At 32.6% G+C, this 17,736-nt stretch overlaps 1 protein-coding gene across 2 annotated transcripts; it reads right to left on the bottom strand.

Moving 5' to 3' along the window:
• Positions 1-1,240: 1,240 nt before the first annotated feature.
• LOC106101860 (serine proteinase stubble-like) lies at positions 1,241-17,706 on the bottom strand. Of its 2 annotated transcripts, none has more exons than XM_013281201.1 (7): positions 16,844-17,706; positions 8,758-8,937; positions 3,554-3,731; positions 2,993-3,185; positions 2,468-2,572; positions 2,275-2,382; positions 1,241-2,117 (listed from the first exon to the last, which is right to left on the bottom strand). In XM_013281201.1, the coding sequence occupies exons 1-7, from the start codon at positions 17,301-17,303 to the stop codon at positions 1,941-1,943; spliced, it is 1,401 nt and encodes a 466-aa protein (XP_013136655.1). In that variant the 5' UTR covers positions 17,304-17,706; the 3' UTR covers positions 1,241-1,940. The 2 variants fall into 2 exon arrangements, with proteins under 2 accessions (XP_013136655.1, XP_013136656.1); XM_013281202.1 differs by lacking the exon at positions 16,844-17,706 and adding an exon at positions 10,857-11,454.
• Between the last annotated feature and the right edge of the window lie 30 nt (positions 17,707-17,736).

Raw genomic sequence — 17,736 nt, 5'->3', positions numbered from 1 at the left:
ATCAAATGGTTGTTGGTGCAATAATTGTTCTTAGACTGAAATACAGAAGTATTTTTTCCTACTTTAATCGACTAATCGATTTAGTATACTGATTGTAAATATACAACAATAGATAAAATGCATTGTAATGACAGAGCATAGTGTGTTTATCTCGAGATACAAATGACAATTTTTGGTAAGTAATTTTCCATATATCTGTAAAAATCTTTGTTTAGAAGTATCTAATTATGCTTAGTATTAACAATGTGTTCTCTGCAAAGACGTTGTCAGTCCAGAACACGTTATGTAAGTCAATACTGAGAACAAAATGTTTTTGAAACTCTGCTCAGGTTTTTGCAAGTCAAATATGTTTTTTTATAACCTCCATTTCCAATGCAAAACCGGATTTTAACTCTTGCTTCTACCATGAAGTAAGAAAAAAGTCACTAAAGACGAAATATGAACTTTATAGCTTACGTAATAAAAGCAATTTTTAAATGAATACATGCTCGTTTAAAAATAGATTTAATAATAATCGTTCACTTCGAACATCTTAATGTCTGGCGATTTACGTAAAATTAACTTTTAAATTAAGGCCATTAAAATACAAAATTTAGTTTTACTGACAAAGACTAAAGATTTACACTAAAATTTACATTTTAAGATACAAAACAATATTCATGGAAATATGTATTTTGAATATCTGTTTAAATTATTGAGTTACGTGTAAATAATAAGAATAATAGTTGGTATTTACCATAATATTAAAATTAGTTAAATGTCTTTCTTAATAAAAGACTTCAACGCGCAGACAATTTGCAACAATCCGACAATTTCATGAAGTCAAATTGTCAAAGGCAAAAGAAAATCTATTAATTTTGTATTACATTCTGCTTGTCATAATTAAAAAATAATTTAACGATTTCTTGATTCAGGTGATGCTCAAATAACTAAACTTTTGGATAGGATGCTCCTTAATGGACAAATGTTTAAATGCTACAAGTGCTTCCATCTGTTGTATATTATTGACATACTATTTTAGATCGATGTTAATTGTACTTTTACCTCAACAGATGGCGTGGTTTTTAAAATAATAAATACTTGGTTCCACCAAGGGAATGATAGAGATTAAAAACAATGCTACATTTTGAGTTATAAATTATTCCACATAGTTATGAAAATTTTGTATAAGCCCAGTTATTATTGTAACTATTTTGTATGATTCTTAGGTTTGTGTAAAAGAAAACAACAATTTTGTATAAACATTTTAATTTACTATTGTTTTAGTAAACAAAAACAGCAAAAACTTATTTTAAAAATAAATTATCCATACAAATATTGTAACAAAAAGGACCACACGTTATAGTTATTTACTAGTAAGAAATATTTACAAAAGTATAGTTTTTTTTTAGAAAATATCACATTTCTCATTTAATGTGCGTCTAAATATTTTGATAATACAATATTTTAGATTAATTAAATACTAAATAATTGACATTAAACTAATCTTGATTACAATTACACGATTCATATTAAATGCAATCACTGTTAAAATCAAATGAATTGTTTGGTAACTGAATAATTTTTATAATGCTCTGTATTTAAATGAGCAAGATTATTCATGAAAGTTATACATATAAAATAATTGTAAAACACATTGTATTTGAGATTGAAACTTCAAACACTTTCGTTATAATATTTTAGAGAGGTCTTATGAGTAATATAACTATCTCAGCTATTGCTCGGAATCTTCTAATAGCTTGATAAACAGCAATCTTTGAAAACACTCGCCATAGTTCTAGTGAGAAAAGTTCTTTGTCGAAGTTTCTAGATGTCGTTTTAGAGTAAAAAAAATCCATCTTATATTCTGTTCATTAAAATTTCCTTCATGATGTTGAAACTGATGTTTCGACTTTAAGACTTGAACTTAAGTAGCAATGTATTTAAATTTCTCAATTTAGCTAGCTGATGAGCTTGTCTATCCAAGGCACGAACTTCTGTATGTTCGTATACACTCCTGGTAGATGCTCGCGGCCGCAGCCAATACCCCACGAGACCAGCCCTATGAGGGTGCTGCGTCCTTCCATCTTCATTGTTAACGGGCCGCCAGAATCCCCTTGACAGGAATCACGACCACCCTAAAATACATAGTTGTTATGAGTTACCAATAGATGGCGCTATACTATATTTTATAATATCGATAATAAAACCGATACAGTTATTTTATTTGCGTAGAATAATAAAATAAATAATCAATGCTACAAAATGAAATAAAAAAAATCGTTAAGTATTTACCTCTTTATATCCGGCACATAAAAACACGTCATGTATAGTTTCGCGCCTGCCCGCTGCACGGAACCAGCGCTGGCATCGCTCGTTAGGTATCACTTCTACGTCTACCTCCTATTATAAACATTATATTTTATATTTGTGCATATTCCAGAAATATAAGCGTCAATTTAAGGAGATAATCTTTTTTTTGTTTTACCTGTAACACAGATGGCACTGTGCTCTGTCCGTGCCGAGTCCTGCCCCAGCCAGCTACGGTGGCGATCTTTCCAGCAAGCTTCATCTGTTTATGGGGTAGACACACCTGAAAAGGAAAATAAAATAAAATGAAATAAATCCTTTACTATTTCACTTTAAAAATAAACACATTTCATGAGAGCCTTGGCTCCTGCACTAGGTTCCCCTGCGCTGCAGGAGCCAAGCCCTTTCCCCATTTGTGAAGAGCAATACATATTCATAAGTGTCTAAACATAAAATACAAAGAAAAACATTAGATTAACTTTTTATAGAAATGACGAATAACAAAAAAAAAACAAAAAAAAGCAAATGCACAATTAGTTTACGTTGGGTAACTATATTTGAACTTTCGAAACAAAAAGATATATCCATCTCTCTCACTCTGTGTTTCTGTAGAGGAATTTAATATTACTTTCATCTATTTTTTACGGCTGTTCCAGTGGGAACCATAATAGACACTTTAAATATTAGTTTCAAATTAACTTACAGGCAGTATATGTTGTTTGAAGACAACTACTCTATCTAATTGTACCAGGGCGACATCATTCCTGAAGTCGGCAGGCTCGTAAGAGGGATGCACTTCCTTGCGCTGCACTGCAAACTCTTCGTGAGAGTACCTCTCACCCGCGTCTCGCACGTCCCACTCTCCCAGACGGACGCGCAGCTGGGAGTTGGGAGTCCTGGGAAATTATTTATGGTATCTTATCAAGGCGTATACTAAATAATATTAAGGGTGTGGAACTAAAGAGCAAATAAAATTCCTTTTTTTAATCCTAAGGGCCTGTCTCACCACTGGCTGATAGAGGCTCAAATAGTTGAAAAATGACGTCACTGTCAGAAAAGGTAACAAAACCCGGTGTTTCCATCACATATTTAAACGTTTGGTTGTTATCAGACAATTTACAATTTGGTGGGACAGGACCTAAGACTTTTCCCGTCATTTTATTTGTTGCTTCAGACCATGCCAGTCGCAGTAACCAATTGATAAACTGCTTTAGACTACTAATTGCTGATATGATACTAAAACTAAGTAGAAATATAGACTTACGTGGCTACACAGTGAGCTGCAGTAACAACCCATCGATCTGATACAAGCGCTCCTCCACAGGCGAGTTTCTTGCTGAGGAAGCCGGACTTGATGAGCGCGGCTTGCCAGGGGTGCGAGCCGAAGCCAGTTGAGTGACCGCCTACGATACGGTTAGACCGAGTGTAGTGTTCGCCGCAACCTGGAATATTTAAGGTAAAGGTAATTTTGTAAAGAATAATTGGATATAAGCATATCAGCCGTTGTAGATTGCAACTTGTTATGTCTCTCTGTTTTCTAGTAGTAAATAGCACGTAAATGTACTTCGTTAATTTACTTTAAGTTCAAAGTTGGTTCTAGAAATTTTACAACATTGTTAGCTCATGTAGAGTCATCGTAGGTAGCAGTTAAATGTCTTGTCACATTAGTTCATTTTGCTAGAATCTTCGATGCGATGTTCTCGACGATTTTGAACATCTTCACAGTAATTTAAAAGTGGATAGGTAAAGATAAAATTGTCCTTTTTGGAGTAAAACTGTTAAAAATCGCAATAACAATTGAATCAAACGAAGCACCACCGACAGTGTTATAGCCAAAAATGTGAAAAGCAGGTGCTGTACAAATAATAAGAAAGTGCATGATGATTATGAAAACGCAGTGCTGGCATTATAGAAGCAAGAAACAGTTATAACGATTATTGACGTGGAAACTTAAGTTGAAACAGAATTTAGTACACAATTATTTGTGTTAGCAAAATTATTTATGTTAATTGTTAACGTCGATTTATCATTTGTTGTAAGTACGAAGTTATTGTACATTGAATTACTTTTTAAAGAGCTTTCAAGATTTAGTCTTAAATAACTTTACATTGCATTTTCTATTGAAAGGTAACAAATAATATAGAACTTGAGTTTCCCGTCTTCATTTTATCCAAGAATATTCCCGTAAATTTTGTTTGAAAAATTTATCTCACCCGGAAAACTAGGTTTCTGCGGTTTATGACCGCTCGTGTGTACTGGCACATAATCATCATCACCATCAGCGTTATTTGCACCCACGAAATGATTTGATGTGTAAAAGTCGTCCTGTGTTGGATGTACTGTAGTGCTTTCATGGTACGATGGCTTCACATGAAAATAATTATTCTGATCGTAATTTGGTTTATTCCAATCCAGATTCGGCCGGTTCTGGCCACTCGAATCCGGTTCGGGCCGGTCCGTTACTGGATTCGGCCGGTTGTAGTGTGGCTTAGGTCTGTTTGGCTCCGTGTAGATAATAATTGGGTCCTCAAATTGGTTAGTATCGGTCTGGTAATCGTAGTTGTGTGGGAATGTACCGATGATTTCTATCAGATCACCTGTATAGAACGTTCGTTTGTTTTAATGTGATGCAAGTAGATGTATTGATGATGTGATACTATAGATCACTATGATTTTAACAAAGTCATTAACAATTTGACGTTGTCCATATGGGGCCTGTACTGCTGCTTTTCCATACATCTCTAGCACGCGTCATATCTGACTTCTCTCCCTTCTTAAGCATATCCATTTGCAATCAATGCATCCTTACTTCGGTCTTCCTCTACCTTTGTATCAAAATTGAATCTTAATACTTTTCTGTTTATGATACTATTATGTCATTTGACATAATGAAAGGAAAATGCTCATACATTTTAAACTTTAAAATAATATTTACGTTGTTTAGCTTGTTTAAAAGTTAATTCGACTTAAGACAATTTTAAGTATGCAAGTTAGCAAAGAAAACAGACGATGTATAATAATTTGCTTTGATAAAACATTGTACCACACGCATATGTTTTTTTTAATTCATGTTCGTTTCATGTAACTATGCAAATAAATTATCGGCCAGTTTTATTACCTTTATAAAAACTAATATTTTTTCTGATATATCTGATTTAAAAACTTTCAACTCGATTATAAATATAAACTTACATTACGTAATAATGAAAATAAAAACATCCTTTATACCATTTCGTCTCGACTTTTACTTTCTTAAGAATTGCGTAACTGTTACGTTTTATGTTTTTGTCCTACATTTTGAGTCAAGTTGAAATTGCTTTTGTGGAGATAAAGTGATCGTTACCATTATTTTTTGATAATTGTTATTAACCTTATTAAGTTGAAAGCAGAAGTTCAACTTGCTTTTAATCTATTGTCCATTAAAGGTACTATGAATCGACTTTACATTATAAATATTAGGAAAAGTTATTTGTCACTAGCTGTTGCCCGCGACTTCATCCGCGTGGTGTTAAAAAAATTACGAACTATTTAAATAACAAAAAGCTACGTTTTCCTCGGGAACCGGACATTTCTCGGGGATGAACCTTATCCCATGTGTACTCCAGACTTTTTTTTTATATCTGTGCCGAATTTCAATAAGATATGTTGAACCGTTGCAGAATGATATTAAGCTATGTGTTCCTATGTGTTTTTCCAGATTATGTTCTACATCTGTTCCGAATTTCATGGAGATCCGTTCAGCTGTTTAGGCTACAAACTTTAACAAACATCCATCCATCCATCCATCTAAACTTTCGCATTTATAATATTAGTAAGAAGTAAGATTTACGTTTGGAGTATCGATTTGCAAACTGCAATCTCTGGGTTTGTCTCGCCATGTATTCATTTGTTTCTCAATTTTCGAATTTCATATGTACTCAACCTTATAGTAAAGGAAAACATCGTGATTCAACCTGCACATATCTGTTACAAATTCAATTATGTGCCTGTAATTTAACTCGCAGTGGACCAGCGTGATTATCTATAACCTAGTTACCCCTAACTTAGGCTCCGAGTCCAATGGGAACGTATAACTGGTGATAAGGAATTTGTCATTAGCGCTACGTCTTAACTAAAGCATGCTACGCATTAGTCGTTCACATTAGTCCAGAGTGGATTAAGTACTTTACAAATGTCTTTGATTTCATTCGTATACTAGCTGTTGCTCGCGATGTCACCGGCGTTAAATTAAAAAAATGTAGCTTATGTTACTCACTGATAACGTAGCGTTTTAATGGTGAAAGAATTTTTAAAATCGGCCCCGTAGTTTTTAAGTTATATCAATACGTACAAAAACAAATCTTTCTTCTTCATAATATTAGTATAGATAATGATATGGGTGGCCCTTAATGATTTGTTAAACCTAAATTCTACTTTATAATAGAACTAGCTTTCGCCCACGACTCCGTCCGCGCGTAATTTCAAAAAAAAACAAAAGCATATAGCCTATGTATTCTTCCAAACTATCCTCTACATCAATGCCAAATTTCATCTAGATTCCTTCAGCCGTTTAGGCTACAAACCCTAACAAACATCCATCCATCTATCCATCCATCCATCTAAACTTTCGCATTTATAATATTATTAAGATAGAAAACCTTTACTGGAGTTGTAGTTGCATAAATGAAAGGTTTCCGTGAGTGAACAGCGACCGGATATGAAACGAAATCCCCTAATTATCATCTATTTTTCTTATCACGTGTCCCTCTTAAGCAGTGTTATTACACACCATTGTGTTTACGGTCCAATGGACGTGATACAATTCGAGACTTTCACTTAAATTTCACTTAAATCTCTCCGTGCTTGAGATATTTGTAGCTGGTATGGCTAGAAATAAAGGGTTACTCACCTAAAGCATATTTATTTTCCTTCATTTAATGGTGGATTTTCTACTCCCGAAATACGTATAAGGGACGGTAATTTTTCTTCGGGTAATATAACAGTGGTAACCTAAGTTAATCAGTTCAAGTAATAAACTTAGATAAAGAAGTCGGACGCATTTGAAGTATCATCTGCATGTGTGATGTGAATCGGATGTGCTTAAATTTTACTTAACTGGAATTTTATGTGAATTATCACATAAGAAGTACAAAGAAACACACCGGATGTAACCCGGTTGCTTTTGCGGAGGTACGTAATCTACGGATAGGACTAACAGCGCGTGAACTGTTGTGGTACAAGTGATTGACTCGAAGCGATTTCTTAAAATTATATCTAATTAATCGTTTTACTATAAATGGTAGTGTTTTTATTATTTGTAATGACATAATTCGATTTAAATTACTTTAATAATACGTTTGTCTTAAATAAAATAGTTAAATGGACCATGTCATTCTTCATTTGTTTTGTCTACATAACCCAATAGCAAACAATGGCTACTGTCAGTTGAAAATGTATTTGAAAATAAATACTATTTGCGATTTTGAAATTCGAATACAGTGGTGTTCTTATCATAAGGACGTGTGATGTTTGAATATGCTTTCGCGTTTCTCTTGTACCAAAGATTAGGAGAGAGCGTTATTGTTATACAAATATGACGCGATTTCATAACAGAATGCGTGAATAAAATCATAACACAAGTAGCCGTCTAAGACATCCACTATAAACTTAACTTTTAACTTAAGCAACTTTGATAGACAATGCAATCATGGACTCCAGTAACTTAATTACTTAAATTTCGTTATGATTTAAATAAATTAAGTATCAGGAGATGACTTTTCTATCTATATATAGCTGACATAATTTAATAAAATGCATTGGAGTATAACTTAATTTATAGACTCTGTCTAACCAATTTTTAATGATAGTTAAGATATAATAGTTATGCACAAGAAGGTTTATTATAAAAAATAGGTTAATTTACGTTCAGTTGTACATAGATAAACGAAGGTCCAAGGAACCGCGATATTTTTCCGCTAATAGAGGTTTCTCTAATCCGAGTAACTCGCGAGTATGGGAGGCATCTGACATAGGACAATTGACTCTCTTTTAGAGGTTACAATCTCATCCAATTTTCGCTTATCTATGTTCAAATGTATTGTATTATTAACGTCACATACAATTTGTTAATCACGAATAAAAATCTATGTAAACTGCTTCCGTGACCTTTTAAAGATTGTGGATACAAGAATGTCAGTTATTTGGAAATATCATATTTAGATGATATTCTATTTCGTCGAGTACCGGAGGCCTAATTTCAGTCCGTTTCCTTGCCCATTTTCATGTACGGTAAGGATGGAAAGGGAAATGGTTTAGATTGTGGAGGAAACGCATAGTAAGGTGAAATATCCTCTTTATGCGTCTCCTTCGTTGAATCAGGGTGGGCACCGCATCTGCAATTGCGGATTTATATAGGCAGCGCTTCGTCTTCTCAGGGAGTTCAGGTGGTCACTCCCTCGTTTGCCATTTTACAATATAAAAAATACTTACTTGCGTTATGTACAACAGGGGCTGTTTCGACAGGTTTCTCGGTAGTGTCCCTGTCGACGCAGCATGCCCATATCATGCCACCGGAGCAGAGGTCGAGAGGTTTCCCACCGCCTAGCACGCAGGATATGCTCAGGCCGCACGGATGCCGAGCACCACGCCACCGACAAGTTTGTGGTATCACTGGAATACATAGGTACCTGTCAAACCTTTCATATTTTAAATAATAATATACGCGTTAAATGAATGAAAAACGATTATGATAGTACATAAAAGGTAACAAAGAAGTCTTTACTGTTGTGCGATTGTCGATTGTTTCGCAGCCCTCAACTGTTTAGTTGCTTAACAAAAATCGAGTAATGTACGCACCTCCACATAAGCTCATAGGAAACGAGACTAAACAGTTGTTCGATTTTGTCTCAAGTGTGCACGCTCTTATAGTAAACTTTTAATAGTTAAGTATGCATATTTTTCGATAGATGTACACGATTTACGATTTCCAATGATAGTCAAATACAATTTAAATGAAGCAAACATAAACAGATTACCTTGTTAAAGACAGTTTTCTTTATCAACAAATTAAAAAAAAAAGTCTGCTTACATGAACTGCTTACTGCTTACATGATATTGTTGCAAGTACAACATAGATAGTCGCCAGTGTTAATCTTCTTACTAATATTATAAATGCGAATGTTTAGTTGTATAGATGAATGGTTGTTAAATTTTGCAGTCTAAACGGCTGAACATTTTATTTTTACTCATTTTTTTCAAATACATTGTGTAATATACATTGTATAATATAGATCAGTTAAATAGCAAATGAATAAATGAATTACGAAGTAAGGGAAGTCATTGGCTCCTTTAATACAGGGAATCAACCTAGTAAAGGAGCCAAGGATATATAATTGAACAAAATACAATTAAAATAAAATACAAATTAAAATTAAAAGTGAAAAAAAAAAGCGTGAAATGTATTTGAAAAATTATATTCGAATTGTAATATTGTATGTATAAATAAATAAAAAAAAATTATACTGTTCGTTAGACCGAGCGAATATGTATTTAGAAATACGCCATCAATCAATAGTAAGAGCGTTTGTACTGCACTTGATAGTGAAACTGATCATGTCGGTCGATCACCGCTGCACTGATTTATACGTTCACGTGCGTGTTTACTGTTTTTATTTCTTGTTACATTACGTACTAGCGCACCGCCCCAGCTTCGCCAGGGTTGCAAGACTATATTTTTTTGTCATACCCATACTCTTTCTGATGATGTTCCGTTTATCATACATTAACTGTTGCTCGCGATTTCGCCTGCGTGAAATTAATAAATAATTTAAAATATTGCCTATGTTACTTGATAACCTTTTAATTCTGAAAATCTCCCCCGTTTTATTGAGTTATTTCAATCCATGCAAAAATCTTTCATCTTTATAATATTAGAATAATAGGCTAGCATAGAACGGAATTTTCAAATCGTATTATTTTTCAAAATTAAATAGTAAAATAATAATTTACTTAGGTTAATGTGCATGAAGAGAATTTTGATTCTTGTGAAATGGAACGTGGGAACATTACTTGTTATGTAATTTGTATAACAAAAGTTTTTAACGTATTACATCACTGAAGTATTCATTTCTTCTAGTTCAAATATCCCTAAAAAATGTACTCTGTTTTTTTTTTTAATATTATATGGTTCAGTTACAAGCAGTATTCCTTCTGGAAGAAGAAAATACTATTAATTGAAAATTAATCGATTTTTATAAACAGAGTGTAACTAAGATATTATAAATAACAGGTTACTAACAGATATAAAAAAAAACAGGTTGTGAATTATCTAATTGTTGGCAAAAAACTATTAATATGTTTATTAGGGTGTTTTCATTATAGTTTCACTTGTAATCTCGTTTGTTATTCGTACGGCATGTAAGTAAAACTGATAGATTCAAAATGTTTGTATGTAAGTTGAATCTAAATTTATATTTACAAAAACTTAATTTAATATAGTTTACTTCTTATGTAGGTTGTCCAAAAAAGAGAGGACCATAAATATCTTTGTCCCAAATAAAGTTTGGGCTAAATTTTAGGAGAATACTCACTTTTGCCTAATAAATCCATTATAGAATCTTCTTGTGGAGCGCCATAAGCGTTGTGATAAGAGCCTTTCCTTCTTCCTAATGCATCTAGAAGTAGGATATCTTTCTCCTGCTCATTGGCTGGTCTTCTTCTATCAGATGCTATGTCATCTTTTAAATTCAAGTCTTCTAAAGTCAGCACGTCGTTGTCACTTTCAGAGTGCACGCAACTTATAAAAGCCGTTGACAATAAAAGAAAAGAAAACGTTCCAAATTTGAAATTCACATCACAAATTCTTCTGCGTATTTTGAAGTTCTTTTTTTGAAATCTTCCCGCGATCGAATCCGGTATTACGTATTGTGTACACATTTTCACTTTTGTATTTGGCACATTGTTCACCGTTTTATCATTTTTTATTTATATTTAAGTTTATTTTTATTTAGACGTCCGATCGCGGTTGTCTTTCGGAAGTAAAGAGTTGCTCGCTACGGTGCGTTTCTTTTCACTTTCTGTCAGTAGCGGACAGTAACATTTTCTTTGAGGTACACAAGAAATAATGATTATGCAGCTTTGATTTATATAACGGCTCATTAAAATATCGTTAAGTGGAGTCATAGAAGAGATTAGACATCGTCACTCATCCGGTCTAGCATTTAGAAAAGGATTGGTAAAGAAATTATATAACAGAAATTCAAACTTTAAGCTGAAATGTTTAGAAGATAATATTTTTACTTTATAATAATTAGTTATGTGGCTTGTAGCAATAACAGTATTTTTTTAATCATTCTTTTTATAAATTTTTCATGTTGTTAAATGGTATTTCAGGTAAAAATTGTTTTTAATGGAAATTTTTATAAGCAATGATTAAACGGGGATTTAAATAAACGCAGTATAGATACAATAATGACGTAATTAATTCCAACAGAGGCGGGGACGATTATACATGGATTTATTCTTTTGATACTTTTTGAATATCAATCAGGCAAATATTCATATAATATTTTTTGTTTAATTCTATTTTCTCTATTCAACGGTCAAAATTATCAAAAATATCTCATTATAGATAAAATCGTTTTTAATTAGGACAATTATAATCTAGATAATTACTTAGATTGTATTAATCTAGATGTAATTTATATTGATTTATCTAAATATTTTATTATGCACACGCAAGTATCAAAACTGTGCAATCACACACACCATAGTTTGCAGAGACGACTTTCGCCTTAGCTTTCCAAAACACGGCCTTAGGTATTCTTAAAACGGCCTAAGTGAATGTAAAACCTAAAGGAAATGCAGTCCTGTTGAGAATATTTCAGTGTCCACATTCGCTTGCTTTCGAAGTACGTAAGTTGTAGTTCTTGTAACTAGAAATTTAATTTTAGATTATACCTTAAGGAAATGACTTATAAAACTGAATATTCTTGCAGTAGGTTAAGGGTACTTGGTTAAACTAGTCTACTTTCTTTTAATATGGTACATTTAGCGTTTTAGTAAGCCAGTTGTGGCGTTTAATTTGTGACCAATTCGTTTCGTCGGACCGCTTCCGGTTTTTCGGAAGTTTTTAAAGCGGCGTTTTCTACAGTTTTTCTTTTATTAGGTATTTATATCAGTCGTTGGATTAATTTTTAGAAAGCTTTTTGTTTTAAATCAGTTTTCTTTATTATAACTACACAAAAAAAATAATCCTATATGCATAAAATTATCCTCAATTAAATGTTTTTGCACATCTTGAAGGTGATGAACGATGTTTAAAATCGTCTTAGACTGGATTACTGTTATTAAAATATTTAAGACTGACTATTATTTATGAAAAGTATCTTATTTTTGTATATCGGTAACAAAAAAACAACGGTAATACAAGATGGCTTTCAATGTGATAATATAAAATGTCCGTATAAACAAAATTACGTAACAATTTAACCCTAAATAAAATCGAAAGTGAATGCGTACGACTGCGTCGAACGGAACATGCGGTGAGTCCGCGCGATGTTTGACAGTTCATTTTTCGCGCCAACTCACTTTCGTTTCACTTGGCGCGAAACTCGCGTGAAATTAGAATCGCGCCATTTTAGCGCCTACTGTTGCATTGTTGATTACGAAACGTTTTGAATTGTTATTGTTATGGGACCTTATAACATTTTATAGCTTGTGTTAACAAATAACCTATTTAATAATCAACGGTTTCTATGCAAAAGTACATTTTATTTAAATGTAAGAATAATGTAATATACAAATATTATAATTGTTTAATCTAATTATATTTTAAATAGCATCTTCATTAGTTTTTAATGGTGTAAGACGTTTTTGAAAAGCAAAGGTATAAGACCTTTACCATACTATAGTTACTAGTAGACTAGAATTTCTTTACTGTGTCGATTTAATAGATAGATATTAAGGTTAAAAAATTTTACTCAGACTTTGATCGTGTCTAATAAATCAAGGTCAGACATTTTAAATTCGAATTTGAAGGCTTTAGTAGCAATGGGGACATATGTGTCACGATTGTGTGATCGCTTTGCGTGAAACAGAACGCGACATCTTATTACGAAGCGCATTCATCTTAGCTTCACAATGACTTTCGTAACGTTTTGTGATGCAAAAATATGGAAGTCGTTTACCGAATGAAACAATACCTAACACCGGATATTGCACATGTGTAGTAGATAAAATACATTAAAGAAATTCGTCGTTTTAATTAATTTTTACTTATACGTTCCAATTGCAAAGATTTTTAATAACAATGTAAAATTATAACACCGGTAGTCATCTTGTATTTTACATTAAAACAGTTTTACCAATGTAATTTCAAATTAAACTTAAATAAGCATACTAATGAGAAGTTAAAGGAATTTCTTTCATCTAATTTTGGACTATGTTACAATATGATAAATCGAATTAATAGCTTTTTTCTATTATGCAAAGTTTTAACTGGCAACGTTTATCTTTTCTTCAAAAGTGGGATTTTTTTTCCGAAATTTCTACCTGAATTTTCGAATAGAGTAACGATGCCTACTTACCACAAATAAACTACAAACTTACGATAAAATATAAAAAATGAAAAATCTTTCTGTTACTTCAAATAGACACAGAATAAAACTAAAACGTGTTCACGATTCCGATACTATAAATGTTGTTTGTTTTTTAAGTCATTGTTATTTAGTTTTCAAAGAAAACGTGCTTTTGATTTTAGCATCACCGCGATACTGTCTCTGCTGTCGCAACACGAAGACGGTCCATTATAGGACCCAGGGGTACTAAACATTTTACTTTCATTAGAATTTGTTACGATACCAATTATTTGGTTTAAGCACACACGTTCTATCAATCTGTACTGTAAAGTGTATGTAAATTAGAATTGAATTTGATCTACCAATTATATCTTCTATATTTGAGCGCGTTTAACATGATGCGTACTTAATAAGTACATGCAAAATAAGCGTCAGTCGTGTAGTTGACTAAACCATGGGCCCTACCAGCGAATTATTACTATTGATTATAATAATCTATCTTTTTCTTGCCTTTTATATTGTTGCGATTTTAATTTTCAAGCGATATGCATTGGTCAGAAACGTAAACTGTTTATGACCCCTGGCGGCGCCAGAGAGAGGTGTCGGCGAGAGCGGCTGGAAAGCTGCCTCCGGTTTTACTTTTTAATTTTTATATTTAGAACGCGACACTCTTGATCTCAGATTTTCGATCTAGATTTGTAGATTAGAACGGTATTAACATTTGGGAGTTGCAAAAAATTGGGACACTGCGTCTTGGATTTACTTTTGTCTGTCATGTGAAAAAGATTGATGCGAAGTAATTTTTGGCTCTAAAATTTATAGAATATTCTCATTTTTGTATTAAGTCCTCATTTAAATGGATATTTGAAAAAATGTTGATCTAAAGTGAAGGAGTAGAAATTACGCGAAAACATGCTCTTAGACATTACTAAAGTTTTATTTCTTGAATTTTCAGTTTTATATCTAAAAGTTTATATAATTTTATGCACAACTTTAATTTGCAATAAATATAAATAAACATTATATTAAATTAATAAGATTTACAGCAATTTGCATTTTACTTATGCAACCGTTTAGTTATACTGACATTATATCTCTATAAAACATACTGTCATCCTTTTTATTTCTTTTGAAACAAGAGAGACCACAATATGTAAAGATGTTTCGGCAATGGAAACATACTGTGAGTTGTAACGTTGACATCCGTGCGGAAGTTTCCGCCTCAGTATAGATTACGGACGCGTTCTCACTTTGTATCCAATAACGGATATCGCTACTGGATATGTGGATATTGAACTTACGGTGTCTATTACCTCTGACTGTACTAGTTGGAATTTGTAACTAAACATTATTTACACTATTCGAATTGTTTTCAAGTAATTTGTAAAGAGTTTTCTTTTTTGTTTCGAATAAAAAAAAATACCCTAAGCTTTCTTTAGTAAATCTCATCTTAAGGTGAAAACATTAGTAGCATTACTTGAATGATTACAATGAAACGTTTTTGAAACAATTGTTTTATTACTTACGACAAATTGCAGTTTTAAAAGTGTACTATTTAATTTTTCCATCGAGTATATTTCACTTAAAGGCGTTCAAAACCATTTTAAATCGTAATTCTTTAATATTTCTGTTAATTAAAATTTGAAATTCAATAGGCCAAAGAATTAACCTTGGCTTCGAGAAATGGTTTTCTGTAATTACAATTCATGGTCGCGGTATTTTAACTGATATACACTGCATAATTAAGTTACGCGGCCATGAATTTACGTCATTATACGTGAGGTTTAACTGAGAGAAAGCTGTACGCTCTTTCCCCTGCCTCCTCAAAGGTCACTCGTGATTTATGTCGAAACTCGCATACATTTTAATAGCAATCATATTGGCTTGTATTATTGCTATTCGTAATGTTCAGAGAAAATTAATGATTGCAAATATTACTTACTTAGGGGTTTTGTAACCTTGTAATATTAAATAATTAACAAATCAAAGTCTAGTTACTATAAATTACATACTTAAAACGTTTTAGAGTTTGGGTAATAAATATTTTATGTTAACTACGAGTATGACAATTAGTGTTGTTCTCGTTACTAAAAAGAAATCATTCAAACAGACATAATTGATTCGTATGTAAATAAGTTAAATCTTATATAGATTACTATCGAGATAATTCAGTCTTACATAACGTTAATTTGCAGAAAATTATCGTTATAAGTTACGCGTAACATTGAATAATCTGCAATTACGAAAACCGGACACCGCTTTCTCCCTAACGCGGTCTGTCGTAACCTTACAAAACATACGACTCACTGTAGAGCTGTTGTTTATTGTATTAATACCGTATTAACTTGCTGTTGCTAGGGACTTCGTCCGCGTGATAATATAGCCTATGTTACTCACTGATAACCTTTTAATGGTGTAATAATTTTAAGACTAAACAGTTGTGCTATAGTTCAGTTTCAGGTGTGCGCGCGCTTTTACACGTACTTTTGTGTGCCAAATAATCATAGTTTAGAATATGGAAGCGACATACTTCGCATATTTAGCAATATTAGTATATTGGCGACCTCCTGCCCAATATTGTGTCTATTAGATAGTTATTGTTATAGTTTGAGTCCAATTTAAACACAGGTAAAAATAGTTCATCTATAAAGTATTTTTGACAAATGACACTAGACTTTGACTGAACAACTGTTTAGTCGCGCTTTTATTGCTATGAGCTTATGTGAAGGTGCGCACACTACTCCATTTTTAGTTGTGCAACTAAACAGTTGAAATGGCTACGAAACAATCGACAATCGCACAACAGTTGTGCGCCAGTTCTGACTTCAACTATCACGAATTTTTGCGTGATGGTTGCCATTATGTATTATATTACTAGATAATTTTTTGGTGTACTATATCAATTTCGATGACATTTATGAAAACTTTCTCATGAATTTTCGTGATAGGACCCCTGATTAGTGAGGGTTTTAAAAAGTGGTACATGAACATATACTTACATCCCAATTCGTCGAAAAACTTCGATTTATGTCTACTGGAATCGAAATTGTCATTGTTATCACCTTTTAAAGTACTTTCAACTTGTGTATCACTTTCCATCACTTTGTAGTTTTGTTTTTTATTTTTTTCATCACTGTGTATCACTCTTTGTTTCACTGGTATTTTTGCTGATTTGTATTTCAAATTTCTTAACTCTCCATCAGAATCTAATATAGTAATATCTTCATAATGATTGACGACATCAGATTCTTTGCCTACATTTTTAAGTATTTCCGAATTAAATTTGTTTTCATTTAAAAGTCTTATAAGTCCAGGATTACCTTCATCATGAATCATATTTTTACTATAAAACAAATTTTCATTCACCACGTCTTCTGAACTCTCGCATAATACCGGCACTATCTTTTTTAATAAATAAATGAGTACTAATAATTTAGCTGACGAAATTACGTTATGCATTATTGACTTCTGTTACCATTTGGTTGATTTAATAAAAAAGTTTAAGAAATTTTCATTTAACCACTTAAAAAAAACAAAAGACTATCGGAGACTAATCACTTTGTGAACAATCACTTGTTGACCGACTTCTTTGTTCTTCTTTGTTAGTGCACTTCGAGTCCGAAAACTCACGTCCGAGTCCGAAAACTGCGAGTACCGTACACGTTGATAATTGTCAGACTATCGATAGTTACAGATTTTATATAAAAAAAGCGAAAGCGACGGCCGCGAAGTCGAGACGCGGTCGCGCGAGTGGACAAAATTCGATCGTTGACAAGCAAGTTTGGAGAAATGTGTTTACATAACCATTTATAACATAAAGTACATCCGCCTAAAGCACAAATGCAATTAAAATGTAGTTAAATGGTTCTTGCTACGGACAGGACGATTATGT

Source organism: Papilio polytes, unplaced genomic scaffold (genome assembly GCF_000836215.1).
Source record: "Papilio polytes unplaced genomic scaffold, Ppol_1.0 DF823935.1, whole genome shotgun sequence".
NCBI classification, from domain to species: domain Eukaryota; kingdom Metazoa; phylum Arthropoda; class Insecta; order Lepidoptera; family Papilionidae; genus Papilio; species Papilio polytes.
Note: the sequence above shows the minus strand (reverse complement) of the source record. Positions and strands in the feature narration are given on the sequence as shown.